General features: G+C 38.3%; 1 protein-coding gene across 1 annotated transcript in view; it reads right to left on the minus strand.

Moving 5' to 3' along the window:
• The window catches only part of PEX7 (peroxisomal biogenesis factor 7), a 130,398-nt gene that overhangs the window by 95,682 nt on the left and 17,749 nt on the right, over positions 1 to 16,967 (minus strand). Inside the window, exons 4-5 of the mRNA XM_006884954.1 lie at positions 4,500 to 4,577; positions 4,060 to 4,168 (exon numbers count right to left, since the gene is read on the minus strand). Coding sequence (XP_006885016.1) covers positions 4,060 to 4,168; positions 4,500 to 4,577 — 187 coding nt within the window. The remainder of the gene's footprint in view (positions 1 to 4,059; positions 4,169 to 4,499; positions 4,578 to 16,967) is intronic.

Raw genomic sequence — 16,967 nt, forward strand, 5'->3', positions numbered from 1 at the left:
AACAACAACAACAACATGTACCATCAAGTCAGAAGTGACTTGTAGCTGACCCTCCAGTGTGTTTTCAGAGGCAAGAGTTCACACAGGAGGAGACTACCCATCTTTCTCCTGGGGAAATGCCCTGCCTTAGGGCTGTCAGTGCAGCTCCTTACCACGAAGTCACCAGGGCTCCATTTATCCGTCTAGCAAAAGGCAACATGAAACAGAACAAAGGAGACAAAGTAGCAGAGCATCTCTGCCCTTTAATTCTTCATAGTTTCAATGACACTCAATATACTAAACAAAAAAATGAAACACTATATATGCTGAAGTGTCAGAGTGTTTGGGAAGGAATTGTGTTAAGGACTGAATTCTGCCTCCCAAAATATGTGCTGTAATATCCTCACCTCTACGGTTCTGCCTATGATTGTATCTGGGAGTAGGTATTCTTGGTGATGTTAAGACACTACATCAGTGAGGGGTCTGTTTTAAGCCCAATCATCATTGAGATATAAAGAGTAAATTGGGCTCAAAGAGATAAGCAAGCAGAGATTTTGGTGTAGGGGTGTTTGGAAAGGACAAAAGATGCCACATTGCTTGACAAGAAAACAAGAAACGCAAACTAAAGAGAGACAAAGACCTTTCCCCAGCATCCACACACAGATGGAATCCTGAAAGTGGGCTTTTAGCCTCTTAACTATGAGAAGATGAATGTGTTTGCGTAAAGCTACCTACTTGTGGCATATCTGCTATAGCAACTAAGACGAACTGGCATTCCAAAAACTTTTGTTAGCCGAGTGTTTTGTTGCTGGTGGTACACTAAATAAAAGAATGTTTTGTACTCAATATTCTATTTTAAATTTGTTTTAATTTCATAAGTTCAAACTAATAATTCAACAAAATGTTTTCTTACATCAATTCCATTCAAAACTGAAGTTCAGGAACCACCCCCTTTTAAGTGAGCAATGATTCAGTCAGTTTAGCTGTAATGTTGCACAGAAACTCCTAAAAGCCTATACAATCAAAATCAATTTAAACAAAACAAAACAGCACTGCTTTCAATGGCAAGAAAAGAGGATGGGGATGGGAGATTTTCTGACTCATAAACACAGTTATTTTTCCTGTAGGATTTTGACAACAAAGGGATTTATACCGATCAACATAAAACCTAACATCACTAAGAAAATATAGTTTTTGAGATTTATTTTCTTCCTTAAGAACATGCTCCAAAAATAGTTTTTGTTCTCTGCATCGTAAGTTCTATAATGGGTACATGAATTTTTCTGGCAGAATAACGTCAGTAAATGGCTATCCTAGACGGTAACAGGGAAAGAAGGCTCTTTCATCACAGCACGTTTCTGTGTCTTTTGAATTTTCAGATCCGCATATGGTCAGAATAGGGGTTATCTGGCATACTATTCTTATCTTTTCTTTATATATGCATATATTATTTAAGTTACAAAAGATGCAAAAAGAAAAGAGGATGACATTTTGTTGATCACAAATACAATTAATTAGCATGTTACATTCTCATAACTATTACTCAATCTTAGCAACCTTTGTTCTGATAAATAAACCAAGTGATAAATTCATTTTAGCAAAACAGTTCTGCAGGCAATGAAAAGACCTAGATTAGGGCCTAATTTTTAGGGCTTATATAACCGGCAGTGAGCTATCTGATAAAAATCATACTTATTAATTAATAAATAACATTTGTGTTTTCTGATTCACATCACAAAAAGTCATGATGTGACAAATATTTTATTACTCTCCATAAGGGACTAATATTCCCTAGTGTTAACCACATGAATTCTAATTCCAAATGACAAGAAAGGCTCTATTACTAAACTTTTTCATGTAACATCAGGAAAATGGAAGAGAGATGGACTAGATTGCTGGAAGAGAAGCTAAACTAATGGGTGAGGAGAGAGCTTCAGGGTATGACCCAGAGGAAGCTAGCAGGGAGAAAGGCGTTCCTGAGTCAGAGCACACAAATGAAGACTGGGTACTGTTGTTGTTAGGTAGCAGGAACTTGACCATGACCCACAGTGACCCTGCAAACAGGAGATCTGTACCCTGCTCTGTCCTATGCCATCTTCTTCATCTCTGGTATAGTTGAGCCCACTGTTTTAAGTCTCTATGTCAACTCACCTTGTTAAGGGTCTTCTTCTCCACCATCTTACCAAGGGAGCTCTGGGGACCTAGTAGTAAAGTGCTGTGCTGCCAACCCAAAATCACATGGTTCAAATCCACCAGCTGCTCGATAACGAAAAGATGGGTAACTCCTCCTGCATGACTTACTGCCTCTGAAAACTTGATGGAGGGTCAGTTATGTGTCAGTTCCAACTCAACAGCGCATAACAACCACAACAACCACTTTACCAAGCATGTGTTTTTCCAAGGACTAGTCCCTGCTAACAGCATGCTCAAAGTATAAGACAAAATTTCACTGTCCTTGCCTTGAAAGAGCACCCTAAATGGATTTTCTCAAAGACATATTTATTTGCTTTTTTGACAGCCCATGAGATATTCAATATTCTTCTCAAACACAACTCAAATGCATTGATTTTTCTTCTGTCACCTTTACTCACTAACCAACTGTCTGAGCCATAGCAAGTAACTGAAAAGAGCATGAATTGGATCAGACACACCTTAGTATTTAAACTGGCATAGATGTTCCCTAGAACTTTGGAAAGATCTGTGATAGATTTTCCCAATGCAATGTATCTGTGGATTTCCTGACTGCTGGTTTCAAGGGTACTGATTACAGATGCAAGTAATATGCAATCACTGGCAACTTCAGTTCTTTATTTATCATGATGTTGCCTAGGCCTAGTAGTGAGGATGCTTCCTTTCTTAATGTAGAGATGTAATCCTTATTGAAAACCGTAGTCTTTGATAAGTGCTTCAGATCTTCTTTAATTTCAGCAAGAAGACTGGCTAGCTACTACATTACCAATTGGCAAGTGGATTTACACAGGGATAATACTGCCTGGTCCTTCCACAGTGTTTTGTTCTGTTGTACAAAGAGTCATGATGAGTCAGAAGTGACTCAACACCACCTAACGAGAACACCAAGAGCATAAAATACATATCATTTACTTGCCGAAAGCAAGGAGGACCTGAGGCACTTATTGCAGAAGGTCAAAGATTACAGTCCTCAATATGCGTTACATCTCAACATCAAGAAAAAAAAATCCTCACTGCTGGACCAATAGCAACATTCTGATAGATGGAGACCTGAAAACCAGAGGCACATAAATGCAAGCATCTGCCCTTCCTTAGAGTTTCTACATGAGGGGCAAAGCAAATTGCCAAGTAAAATATCATACTAAAGAAATCCTTGCTAACATCCCTGAAAAAAAGAACAGCCATCAAGAGAAAGAAGTGAACTAGAGAAGTTAGCCTTTTACATAGTTCCTATCTTTCATGAATTAATGCTATCTCTTTAAATAACATTTTTCTTTTATACTGGCTTACTGAAAGAGTTCATATACATTGTTTTTAACACCAAATCTTTCCCCTTTCCTTTACCCATCCTTCCCTCACCCAACAAAATGGTACAACCACTCTGGAAGGCAGCTTGGCATTTCCTCAAAAAGCTGAACATAGAAATTCCATATTCCACTGCTTGGAATACACCCTGAGAAAATGAGAATTGAGGCACAAACAGAGACTTGTACACACCAGCGTTCAAAGCAGCATTATTCACGAGTTAACACTATTAACCTCATCCAGCTGAGAAGGAAACTGCCTCCTATTTCTTGAGGCCTCACAGCTAGTGAGTAGAAGAGACTGTACTTTTAAAGTAAGCCTCTTGCCAAATCCCTCACTTGATTTTTGCCCTCCCCTTATCTCAACAAACACAAACATGTTAAATTGTTAGAATCACTGAAAAGCAATCCACTCCTCAGTTAATTCTTGTCAAGAGGTTGCTCAAGAATGAACAGACTAAAGGCAGAGAAGAGCAAGAGAATACTGTTTTCAAAGCTACACAGCACCACCTACTGGGGCATGCACTCTCACCATCCACTGAAGCAAGGCTCTTGCTAATAAGCAGGTAGGTGAGTATTTACTTACCTGAGGTGGAAGCAAAGCAACCAGGGATGTGGGGAGACCAAATTGTGCTGTAAATGACACTTTCATGGCCGCTGAAAGTGCACAGTGACTTTGCAACAGTTGGATCCCACTAAAATAAATATGTAAGTTACTAAACAGGTAAAATACATGCTTGAATATACATAGCATATACACGTAAAACAGGCACACTATATAAACATACAAACTTTCAAGGACTTTACTGAAGTCAGCTTTTCTATAAAGCAAGACACTATCTAAGAGACTCAACTAAGCAATGCTGAGGAGCTAATAATTACAGAAGACTGTTAGAAAATGTTAATTAAATATTATAATATATAAAGATATGAGCTGTCCAAATGAAATGACAGAAGAGTCAAGAAGAGTTCAGTGGAAGCTTTGAGGAAGAGAGTCTGTTTTCAAAAACAGTAAAGTGGACATACCAGTTTGACAGTCTGATCCCACGAGCCAGACACCACAAGCTGTTCACCTCTGGTTTGGCTCCAATCAACACTATAAACCTAGAAATATGTAAAGCGTCATTGAGAAAGGAGAAGAGCAGCAAATCCACTATTACATTTTCTCTAACAGTGATAGAAGTGGTTGTTGCTGTGATTGGGCTCCATCGAGTCGGAAGCTACACAGAGCTGACCCTTCAGTGGGTTTTCCAAGGGAGCTAATCGCATGGGAGGAGACTGTCCATTTTCCCCCTGTGGGGCAGCTGGTGGACTCTGCAGAACAATTCCTTACCACTAAGTCACCACTAGAGATCCCTAGAACCTTTTGTATAAAAAGGAAGAAAATTTTAAAAATTCCTAATTTTTCATAAGGTCCACTTGAAATAGATCACCGATAGCAAGGAGGCGAAGCTCATGTACTTTGCTCAAACATCCCATAAAGTCCTACAATCGCAACCTGGTGTCTGAGGAGAGGAAAGGCCACTTGCCCATTCCTCCGATTTAGCCTCCATTCCACTTAGATCAAATTCTACAGAATATTTCAAAACCTTCTTCACTAAAACAAATTACACATATTTTCAAACCTACGAACAAATCACTGTTTGCAGCACCTTGAAGAAATGTCAAAGCAGATTAGAAAGTTAGTCATCTAAAAAAGCTTGCTGGGTCAATGTTTATCAGAAAGCATTAAAATGCAATTAATATCCACAGCTGGCCTTTCTTAGAAAAAGCGGATGGAAACTAGGTGATCCCCTCAGATCTTTCGGTAAACAGCTTTCATTACGCCATGCTGCTTTTCAGATCTCCACCTCACTGCTTTCAGTGAACCACTGCAAATGAACCAGATGAAAAATTAACTTTTTTCCCCCGTTTTGTCATTTTACACAAAAGGTTCTAATCTTTACAACAACAGACTGCCACATTCTTCTCCTGTAGAGGGTTTGACAGGTTCCTACAGCCAACCTTTCAACCAGGAACCCAACTTAACTACTGCAGCACAAGGCTCCTTAGCAAACCTGTACTGAGTACTTACTGTGTACCAGATGTTATCAATACGTTACATATTTAACCTCCTTTAACCCCAACCTCCAAGAGTTTTGTTTGAGCCACAGCAGGGAGGGCGGCCTGCATTCACTGTTCTCTTCCTTCACTGGAGCTACATCTTGGCTCAGAGTGATTCAATACTGTATTTGGAGGGTTTTTTATTTTCCTTAATTTTACATTGGTTTGCTTACAAAGTTCATATACATTGTGTTTCCCACTGTTTTTCATGCACATTGTGTTTCATACAATCATTCCCCTGCATTATGTTTTATAAAATTCATCACCAACGGACCTTGCCTTTCAGTACTCTGTCTTTTCAGGTCCCCGCAGGATCCTTCCCATTTCCTTCACACCCTCCCTCCTCCCACCAAATTGTGCAGCCCTGTGCTTTCACCCCTACCCATCCACATCCCTCTGCCCCACCTCTTCCCCCTGTGTCTCCATACATGATTTACTAGTCATACTTCTATTTTCACAATAATGGTCTTATGCAGTATTTGTCCTTATAAGTCTGAATTCGTTCACTCAGCACAATGTTTTCCAGTCTCTCACAAGTTACGTAGTATTTTTTTAAAAATCATTGCTCCTTCCATATTGTTTTTAAGTATGATCATTATTCATATAAGAATTTAAAGCACTTCTTCACTTGGTAAACTCCTGCTCATCCTTCAAGACTGGACCCTTTATGAAACAAGCCTTTCTGGTTACCCCTTCAAAGAGCAATATGCTTCCATTTAAGCGCTCCAATAGCAGCTTTTACCTACTTCTAATTCAGTGTTTAACATATTTATAAAACTACTATATCTGTGCTTTGTGTTAATTGTAGCCTAGTGAATCTCATTTGGAAGCAGGAGTGGCATCCACTTCCTAAACAGCATGCCTCTGGAAACTATGAACTTTGATAAATGGCAATAGTTACAGAAAGGTTTCAGGCCTTTTGCTCATATGGTTGCTATGAGTCATGCTCCACTCGAAGGCAATCAATAACAACAATATAACTACTCATTATTATTTAGTTCAAAAAGATACAAAGCTGACCATCTTTGGGTTTCCTTGAATGTAAATGACATGGAGGAGAGACTTTCCATCTTTCTTCCATGAAGTCACAAGTGGATTCAAATTGCCAGAGATGCATGGCCTCTGGGTTAGTCACATAGCTCCCTACAGACCATGCCACCAATTTCTTCATGTGCCTCTGAAAGTTGGACAATGAATATAGAAGACTAAGGAAGAAGTGAACCTTTGAGTTTGGTACTGGCAGAGTACTGACTGTGTTAAGGACTGCCAAAAGAACACGCACATCTATTTTGGAGACAGTATAACCAGGATGTTACTTTAAGGCAAAGATGGTGAAGCGTCATCTCACGTACTTTGGACCTGTTGTCGGGAGGGGCCAGTATCATGTCAGGCTGTGGTAAAGACAGAAAACATAATACAAACTCAGGAGAGCACCAAAGGAGGACAGGGGCAGGGGCATGTCTCAATATTGAGAGGTCAAGAAAGACCTGTCTTATTGAAAAAAAAAACAAACCCCAAAGATTTTGAGAGTAAATACTTCAGGCAATGAAAGATTTAGAAGCAAGGGAACAAGCTTGTCTTGCCATGTTTGAGGAACAACAAAGTAACCAGAGGGTCCCAAAAGGGATAGTCAGGGGATTGCTATTGTTGTTAGCCACTGAGTCGAAACCAACCCATAGCTGACTCTCTGCAGGTTTTCAGAGGCAGTAGATCACATGACAGTTGACTGCTCATCTGTCTTCCTTGAAGCAGCTAGTGGATTTGAACCACTTACCTTTGTGTTAGCAGCACAATATTTTAGCAAGAAGCCACCAGAGCTCTCATTGTTATTATGTGCCATCAAGCCACCTTGAATCATAGCAACCCTATGATCAACAGCTCTGAGCTACGCCCTATCCTGCACCATCCTCACAATCTCCGTCACACTCAAGCCCATTATGATAGGTCTTCTTCACTGTCTCCAACCCTCTACCTTTTCCAGTACGATTTCTCTCGCCAAGAACTGATTCCTCTTGAAAATATGTCTAAAGTAAGTGAGACGAAGCTGTACCATCCTTGCCTCCAAGGAGCACTCTGGCTGCACTTCCTTCAAGAAAGATTTGTTTGTAGTTTGGCAGTCCATTGTTTATTCAGGACTCTGCTCCTATACCACACTTCAAAGGTATCAACACCACAATCCAAAGGCCAGGGGACTAGCACAATATCCCACATCTGATCCCCCTGCAGTCAAGTCAATTCTGACTAGGCGACCCGATGGGGCATAGTCTCACTGGGCTACAGAGGCTGTAATCTTCAAGGGAGGAGACTGCCACATCTTTGACCCAGGAAGTCACTAGTAGGTTCGCCTCCTGAACCTTACCGTTGGCTGCACTCATCAACAGTACACAGTAGTCACAAAATAAACATGGCCATCTGGTCTATTGTGACTCATAGTGACCCCTCACTGGGGTTTCAGAGGCTGTTAATCTTTTGTTTTTTCCACCTCTGTATTTTTATTGGTACGCATATAATTATTCATATGCTTTGTGTTTCATTCATGTACATAGTAGGGTTTTTTGGTGTGTATTTCACACTTTCCTTCATTGACATTATGTTTTATACAATCATTCCCATACACTGTGTTTTATAAAATTAATTACCATTGGACTATGCCCACCATTACCTGCCAGGTCCTTCCCATTTCCTTCACCCCCTCCCCTCCACCCACCAAATTATGCGATCCCGTGATCTTCCCTCTACACCCACCCCTTTACCCCTTGGTCCTCCATACACATTTTACTGGTTATTCTTCTATTTTTACAATAATGGCTTTATGCAATATATGTGAGACAGTTAGTTCACTTAGCACAACGGCCTCCAGTCTCTCAAGTTATGTAGTATTTTTCAAAATTGTTGTTCCTGAGTGTAAATGTACCACAATTTCTCAATCCATCTGGTTGTGATTGGGCATTTGGGCTGTTTCCATATTATTGCTATGGTGAATAATGCTACTATAAACCCTGGTGTACAAATCTCAATTTATGTTTCAGATCTAATTTTCTCCAGGTTTATTCTTAGCAGTGGAATAGCTGGGTGATGTGGAATTTTTTGTTCAGCTTTTTGAGGAAATTCCAAATTGTCTTTCAGAGTGGTTGTACCATTTTACAACCCCATCAACAGTGTGCAAGAGTCTCTATCTCTCCGCATCTTCTCCAACATTTATTACTCGCTGTGCTGTTAAACTCTGCCACTATTGGAGTGAGATGATATCTCATTGTGATTCTGATTTGCATCTCTCTCACTGTCAGTGATTTTAAGGAATCCTTCATGTATCTGTTGGCCATCCAAAAAGTCTTCCTCTGTGAAAAGTCTTTCCATGTCTTTTGCCCATTTTGTAATTGGTTTATCAGACTTTCTCTTGTGGAGGCCCTGCGTTGTTTCTGTTGTTAGGTGCCTTCGAGTCATCTTGGACTCATAGCGACTCTATGGGCAAAAGTTCTGAAGCCTGCTCTATCCTGAGCCTGTGACTCCAACTTCAGGTACAGTGTTAATCCATCTCATCTGGGGTCTTCCTTTCCTGCACTGTCCCTCCACCTTTCCAAGCATGTCCTTCTCCAAGGATGGATCCCTTCTGGCACCATGCCCAAAGCATGTGAGACAGAGCTTCAAAATCTTTGCCTTCAGGAGGAAACTTGCCTTCACCCTCTCCAAGACAGACTCGTTTGTTCTCGTGGCAGTCTATGGTAGGTTCAATACTCTTTACCAGCACAGCTCAAAGGCACTGATTCTTCTTCTGTCATCCTTTGTCACTGCCCAGCTCTCTAATGCATAGTATGTAACTGCAAAGACCATGGCCTGGATCAGGTGCACCTTAGTCTCTAGACTTACATCGCTGCTCCTCAGTCCCTGGAGAAGTGCCTGACAGCAGATTTTTCCAATGCAATTAGTCTTTTGATTTCCTGACTGCTGGTGCCAAGAGTGTTGATTAGCCAAGCAAGCTAACATTGTTAACAATCCCAATCATTTCTCCATCTATCATGGTGCTGCCAATTGCCCCAGTGGTGAAAAATTTTTGTCTTCTTGATTTTGAGCTTCAGCCCATATTGAAGACTACAGTTCTTGACTTCCTGTATCAAGTGCTTCAGGTCCTCCTCAGTTTCAGCAAGCAAGCTTGTTATCATCTGCATATTGTTGATTAGTCTTCCTCCAATCCTGAAGCCACATTCCTCCTCATAAAGCCCAGCCTCCTGAATGATTTGTTCCGCATATAGATTGAAAAGGTCTGGAGACAGGATGCATCCCTGATGAACTCCTTTTGATTTTATAGTGTTGTTGTTTTGTTGTTTTTTTTAATCTGTTCTTCCTGCTCTGTCTTCCCTGTTCTTCCTGCTCTGTCCTAGTCCAAGTATAGGTCTTGCATGAGCACAATCAAGTGCTCTGGGATTCCCATTCTTCTCAAAGTTAGTCACAATTTGTTGTGATCCACACAGTTAAGGCCCTGTAGTATTCTGTAAACTTTTGTTATGACACCTTTGTCTGAGATGATATAGCCAAATGTTTTGGGGTATTTTTCCAGTTGGTAGAGTTTGTTTTCACTCTATTGGACAAATTTTTATATGCACACAGGGATTTAATCTTTAGAAAGTACCATTCATCAATTTTATCCTCTCCTGGTTGTGCATTTCTGTCTGGATTTGTTGAAGCTGTAAATCTTGATAGCAGGACACTGTCCATCCTTCTCCCACAGAGCCGCTGATAAACTTGAACCACTGACATGTTATGTACTATATCACCAGGGCTCCTAATACACACAATAGAGGCAATAAATGAATGTCTTTGAAATGAAAAGAAAGACTGAATAAAGGTCCAGGGAAATAAGTGTGAATAGAAACGACTCATATCAGCCTATTTTTCAATCACTTCCCTATTCTTCATTCCCACTTAAACAGTGAAGATGGCAAATTGTCAGATTAAATATATATAAAAAAAGGAAATGCTTCATAAGCAGAGTTCCCTAGAAGGCTACTTTCTGAAAGGACTGCTAGGAATAGTAAAAAGAATGAAATGGGGACATGGGGGGGGGGCCCACCAAACAGTATTTTGTGCTGCTTTATGAAATCTGAACCTCATCAAAACCATAGTATTAGAGTACAAATTTTATTACTGAAACCAATTTCCAGAGAGCTTCTTTTTAATCTGCTATAAAGTATTGCCCTTTATAAGTTGGCCTATTTAATTAAGAATGATCAAATAAAGCCTACATCCAGAGTTATCATACTCACCAGTATCAACAGAAAGGAAAAGGGACACGGACTCTTAATTCCTGAATAGTTAGAGAGGGCTATGTTTTCTTCTAATGAGAAAGTTTTCCATTTCTTTTAAAACATTTTTCACTATGGAAAATTTTTAAAGTATATAAAGTATCATCAATTTCTACATACTCATCATTTTGATTAATTATCAGTATTTTGCTCATCTTGTTTCATCTTTACTGACTGACTGATGGACAGTAGGAACACTTCAACATCAGACTTGTTCATGAATACTTCAGCAACCATCTCTAAATGATAAGGTAGTGGGGTCTTTGCTTGTTTTGGACAGAAGCAGAAGGCCTTGGATGCAAGGATGAGAAGAAGCCTTTGTCCCACATACTTGGGGCATGTGATCAGAAGGGGAAGTCCTTGGAAAAGGCCATCATGTGTGGAAATTCGAGAGTCTCCAAAGGATAATACACTGACTGAAACAGTGGGCTTAACACCAACACCACAAAGACTATAAGGATAGCAAAAACTGGAAAAGATTTTCGTCTGTTGTACATAGGGTCGCTATGAACCAGAACCTTAACAATAAAAAAGGTCATTTCATACCCAACAAGAATAACAACTAATGCCATCTAATATTCAACCTCTATCGTTATTTTCCAGATTGTCTCAGAATGGTTTTTTTTGTCTAATTTATTTTTATACTGTTTTGCATACAAAATTCCTATACCTTGTGTTTCATTCACATACATGACGTTTCACACACTCCTACATTCCCATACATTGTGTCTTATAAAATCAATCAACATCAAACTATGCCCACTATTACCCCAACTTTTCAGGTCCCCACTGGACCTTTCCTGATTCCTTCATCCCCTGCCCTCCACCCACCAATGTTTGTGACCTGATGACTCCCCACCCCCACCCAACCTTCAGAGCTGTTGTACACAGAATTGCTATGAGTTGCAAGCGACTTGACAGCTCATAACAACAATTCATTCCTTCTACATTTGCTAGAATAACCTATTTGATAATCCCAAAACAAAACAAATAAAGCAAAGAATAAACACTTTGAGTCTTTATGTCAAAATTTTAAATATGTTCTTGTTCAGTCTCCTGCAGAGAATTGTTATTTCCACCCCAGATGTACTGAATTAGAATCTACATTTTAACAAGAATCATTTACAGACCTATAAGTACCAGATTCTGCAATTAAATGTTTCTAGTTTTTTGGTGGTGGATTTTTTGGTTTCATTTTCTTCACAAATCGTTTACCTTATATTAAGACTTTTAGCCTCTAGTAACCCAATTATTGATATACTTTGTCCTACAATACATATAACATTTTCAAAATAACAATACTAATTCTTCTGAAAGTAGTTAAAATTTCTTTGGTGTTATTTATGTTTATCAAAAATGACTAGGGATGTGTAATCAAATTACTATGCTTTTAATGTAATTTGAAATAATTATTTTCTCTATCTGATATGGCACCAACATAACATACCATTAGTTTAACTTTTTCCTACTTGGCTTCCTACTTATTTTCTGTAATTAACATTTTTTCCTTTGTGATTTTTAATAATATAAAGTATTTCTTTTTCTTTTCATTTTTAATGAAAGTTTACAGAGACTTTGGATTTCCATTCATTCATTGTTGCACACTTTCTTCCCTGCGCACCCCTCCCCCAGTTTTCTTTTCTCTTTGAAAAGTAAAAAAACCTTCTTTCATTGCTAAACAAGCCACCCGCTGTACTCCACAACCCACCCCCCGGGTACAATACACTATGCAGCTTTCATTCTGGACTCTTATCATGACAATAATACCTAATCATATATACATTTTAAACAGTTCTCTCTCCCATCTGTTTCAATGCAGTATACATTATTTAAACCCTCTTCTGTTAGCTTCCCCCCAACCCCGATGTCAGTCCCGCTTTAGAACAATGGCACTATGCAGTATTTATCCTTTTGTGACTGAGATATTTCACTCAGCATAATGTCCTCCAAGGTCGCCCATTTTGTATAGTATTTCATGAGTTCCTTGTTTTTCAATGCAGTATAGTATTTCACTGTGTGAATATACCACTGCTTCTCTACCCATTCGTCTGTTGATGGGCAGCTGGGTTGTTTCCAACTCTTTGCTATTGTGAACAAAGCAGCAATTAACATGGGTGTGCATATATCTGCTTGGATGGCAGTTCTGGTTTCTTTAGGCTATATTCCCATTAGTGGATTGCTGGGTCAAATGGTATTTCTATTTGCACCTTTTTGAGAAAGTGCCATACTGCCTTCTACAGTGGTTGCACCATTTTACACTCCCACCAACAGTGAATAAGGGTTCTAGTTTCCCCACAACCTCGCCAGCATTTGTTGTTTGCTGTTCCATTAAATTTTGCTATTCTTACTGGGGTGAGATGGTATCTCATAGTTGTTTTGATTTGCATCTCTCATTGAGCTAGGGATTTTGAACATTTCTTCATATGCTTGTTGGCCATCTGAATGTCTTCTTTGGTGAAGTGTCTGTTCATATCCTGTGCCCATTTTTCAACTGGATTATTTAGCTTTATCTTGCTGTGGTGCTCAAGTATTTTATAAATTTTAGATATAAGTACCTTATCAGACATGTCATTACCAAATATTTTTTCCCAGTCTTTGGCTTCCCTTTTTACCCTGTTGGAGAAGTTTTTGGATGTGCATAGGGATTTGATTCTTAGAAGATCCTATTCATCTATTTTATCCTTTCTTGGTTTCAGGTTTTTCAGGATGCTTGGAAGACTGTTTATGTTGTGGATTAGGACATCTAGAGTTCTTCCAAGCTTTTCTCTAATGAAGCTTATAGTCCTTGGTTTTAGTCCTAGGTCCTTGATCCACTTTGAGTTATGTTTTGTGCATGGAGTGAGGTGTGGATCTTGCTTGAGTTTTTTAGAAAGTTTTCCAATTTTATCAACACCATTTGTTAAAAAGGCTGTCATTTCCCCACTTAACTGATTTCATCTCCTTGTTAAAAATCAGTTGACCGTAGGTAGATGGGCTGGGTTCTGGGTTCTCAATTCTATTCCATTGATGTATGTGTCTGCCATTGTACCAGTACCATGCTGTCTTGAACACTACAGCAGTGTAGTAGGATTTGAAATCAGGGAGTGAGTGCCTTCTACCTTGTTTCTCCTTTTAAGGAGTGCTTTGCATATTTGGGGCCTCTTTCCATTCCAAATGAAACTGGAGATTGGCATTTCCATCTCTTTGAAGAATGGGATTGGTGCATTGGGATTGCACTGAATGTGTGAATTGCCTTTGGTAGGATTGTCATTTTAACAATATTGTTATCCTTCCATTTCTCCATGTCTCTTTTTGTTTGTTGCAGCCATGTTTTGTAATTTTCTTTGAAGAGATCCTTTGTGCTTCTGGTTACATTTACTCCCAAGTATTTAATCTTGTGATTAGCTATTGAGAAGGGTATTGTTTTTCTTAGCTTCAGTTCTGGATTCTGTTTGTCACTCACTGTAGAGAAAGCCAATTGATTTTTGTATGTTCATCTTGTATCCTGCCACTTTGCTGAATTGGTCAACTATGTCCAGTAGTTTTCTTGATGAGTCTTTAGGATTTTCTAAGTATACTATCATATCATCTGCGTATAGAAATAATTTTACCTCCTCTTTGCCAATTTGGGTAACTCTTATTTCCTTCTCTTATTGCTATTGTTGAGACTTCCAATACAATACTAAATACGAGAGGAGATAGTGGGCATCCTTGCCTAGCTCCTGTTCTCAAAGGGAATGGCTTCAGTCTCTCTCCATTGAGAACAGTGTTTGCTCTCAGGTTTGCGTATATACTTTTTACTATGTTGAAGAAATTCCCCTCTAATCCTACTTTGTTCAGTGTTTTAGTCAGGAAAGAGTGTTGGATTTTGTCAAAGGCCTTTTTAAAGCATCAATTGATAGGATCATGTGGTTCTTGTCCTTTGCTTTGTTAATATGATGAGTTACATTGATTGTTTTTCTTATGCTGAACTATCCCTGCATATCTGTTATGAATCCCACTTGGTCATGGTGAATTATTATTTGATGTATCATTGGATTCTATTGGTTAGAATTTGATTCAGGATTTTTGCATCAATGTTCATGAGAGATACTGGCCTATAGTTTTCTATTTTGGTGGCATCTTTACCTGACTTTGGTATCAAGAATATTTTTGCTTCATAGAATGAGTCTGGGAGAATTCCATCTTTTCTGATGTAGTTTATGAAGAACTGGTGACAGTTCTCTCTGGCTGTTTGATAAAATTCACTTGTAAAACCATCTGGTCCAGGGCTTTTTTGGGTTAGAAGTTGTTTTATTACCTTTTCAATTTCTTCTTTTGTAATGGGTCTGTTCAGGTGTTCAATTTTGGTTTGTATCAGTTTAGGTAAGTTGTGCATTTCTAAGTATTTGTCCATTTCCTCTAGGTTATCATATTTGTTTTAGTTTTTCATAATATTCCAATGTTAGCCTTTTTATCTTAGTTGGTTCTGTTGTGATGCTGCCTGTTTCATCTTTTGTTTGGATTACTTGTGTCTTTTCCTTTGTTAGTTTTGCTAGTGGTTTGTCAATTTTATTGACCTTTTCAAAGAACCAACTCCTAGTTTTGTTGATGGTTTCAATTGTTTTTCTGTTTTCTGTCATTTATTTCTGCTCTAATTTTTATAATTTCAGTGTTTTTAAAAAGTGTCAGGTTTTCTTGCTGTTCTTTTTCAATTTTTTGGAGATGTTGGAGAGTCAATGGTCATTTTTTCCTGCTTTTTGATGTGTTTGCTTATTGCTATAAATTAACCTCTGATTACTGCTTTGGCTGTTTCCCAAAGATTTTGGTAAGTGGTGTTTTCATTGCCATTCGTTTAAAGAAACTTTAAAATTTTTTTTTTCTTTGAGTACCCACTCATGTTCAAGCAAGGTGTAGTTCAGCTTCCAAATGTATGGGTTTTTTCTCCTTTATCCTCTTGTTATTAATTTCTTATTTTGTAGCACTGTGGTCTGAGAAAATGCTTTGTATTATTTCTATGTTTCTGAATGTACTGATACTTGCCTTGTAACCTAAAATATGATCTATTATGGAGAACATTCCATGCACATTGGAGAAGGTATACTGTTGTATTTGGAGAAGTCTTGTTTCCATCCCTGTTCTTTCTCAATCTGCTTTCTTCCCCCTACTCTACAAAAAGTTAGTTTTTCAACTATCTTTCCATTGTTTTTATTTGAAACAATAAGGAGTGTGTGTGTGTGTGTGTGTGTTTGTACATTCATACCTGTCTGCACATTCCTTTTTGTATTACATGAAATGTAAATTCTATAGAGGTTGCTGAACCAGTTGTCTTAAGATATGAGCTTGCCAGAAAAATGAAAAAATAAGTGCTAGTTTCCCATGATTTAAAATTTTCAAATAAAACTGCAACATTCTCCTAAAGATGTTTCCTCATAAGCTCTATAACAGGAGATATTGGTTATAACTTTTTCTCTGTGATTCACTTACTAACTTGCCCTGAGGGACAGGCAAAGTATTTGACTCCTACACTGAGAATATGAGAAAGACTACAGATACAGTAGTAATAATCATGGATAACAGTCATTCTCTATCTGCAATGGTCTATTATCATTTCCATCTATTTAAAGTTCTATAATTTTCTTTTAAAAAAAAAGAACTGTTTTAAGCTTTGAAGTTAGATAAATGGACAGTGAGCACTCACTATGCAAATTAAATCACTCTTTATTAAGAATTTTTAAAAATTAGTATTTTGGATGTTTTACAATTCCCAGAATATTAAGTAATAAACATATCAAGGAAATTAAAATGGAATACCTCTTAAGGCAGTGCTTCCAAGAATCACTGCATGTTGACATCATCTGAGTTTTGAAATAATACTGATGCATTGTTCCATGCCCCAGACATTGTGATTTGATTCCTATGGGATGTGACTTGGTCAGCATGGGTTTGATTATTTGCCTCGCTAATTCTAATGCTTAGTCAAGTTGAGAATTATTGAGTTAAGAATGTCCTACTTTCCTTTATTTCAAATGTTAAAATTTCCAACATCTAAATTGTATCCTAATTTTATTGTTTGCTTGTTTTTTATTTTTTAATTATTATTACTAATTTTAATGAAAATTTACAGAGACTT

This window comes from Elephantulus edwardii, unplaced genomic scaffold (genome assembly GCF_000299155.1).
Source record: "Elephantulus edwardii isolate Elephantulus edwardi_28Jun2011 unplaced genomic scaffold, EleEdw1.0 scaffold00039, whole genome shotgun sequence".
In the NCBI taxonomy this organism is placed as follows: Eukaryota; Metazoa; Chordata; class Mammalia; order Macroscelidea; family Macroscelididae; genus Elephantulus; species Elephantulus edwardii.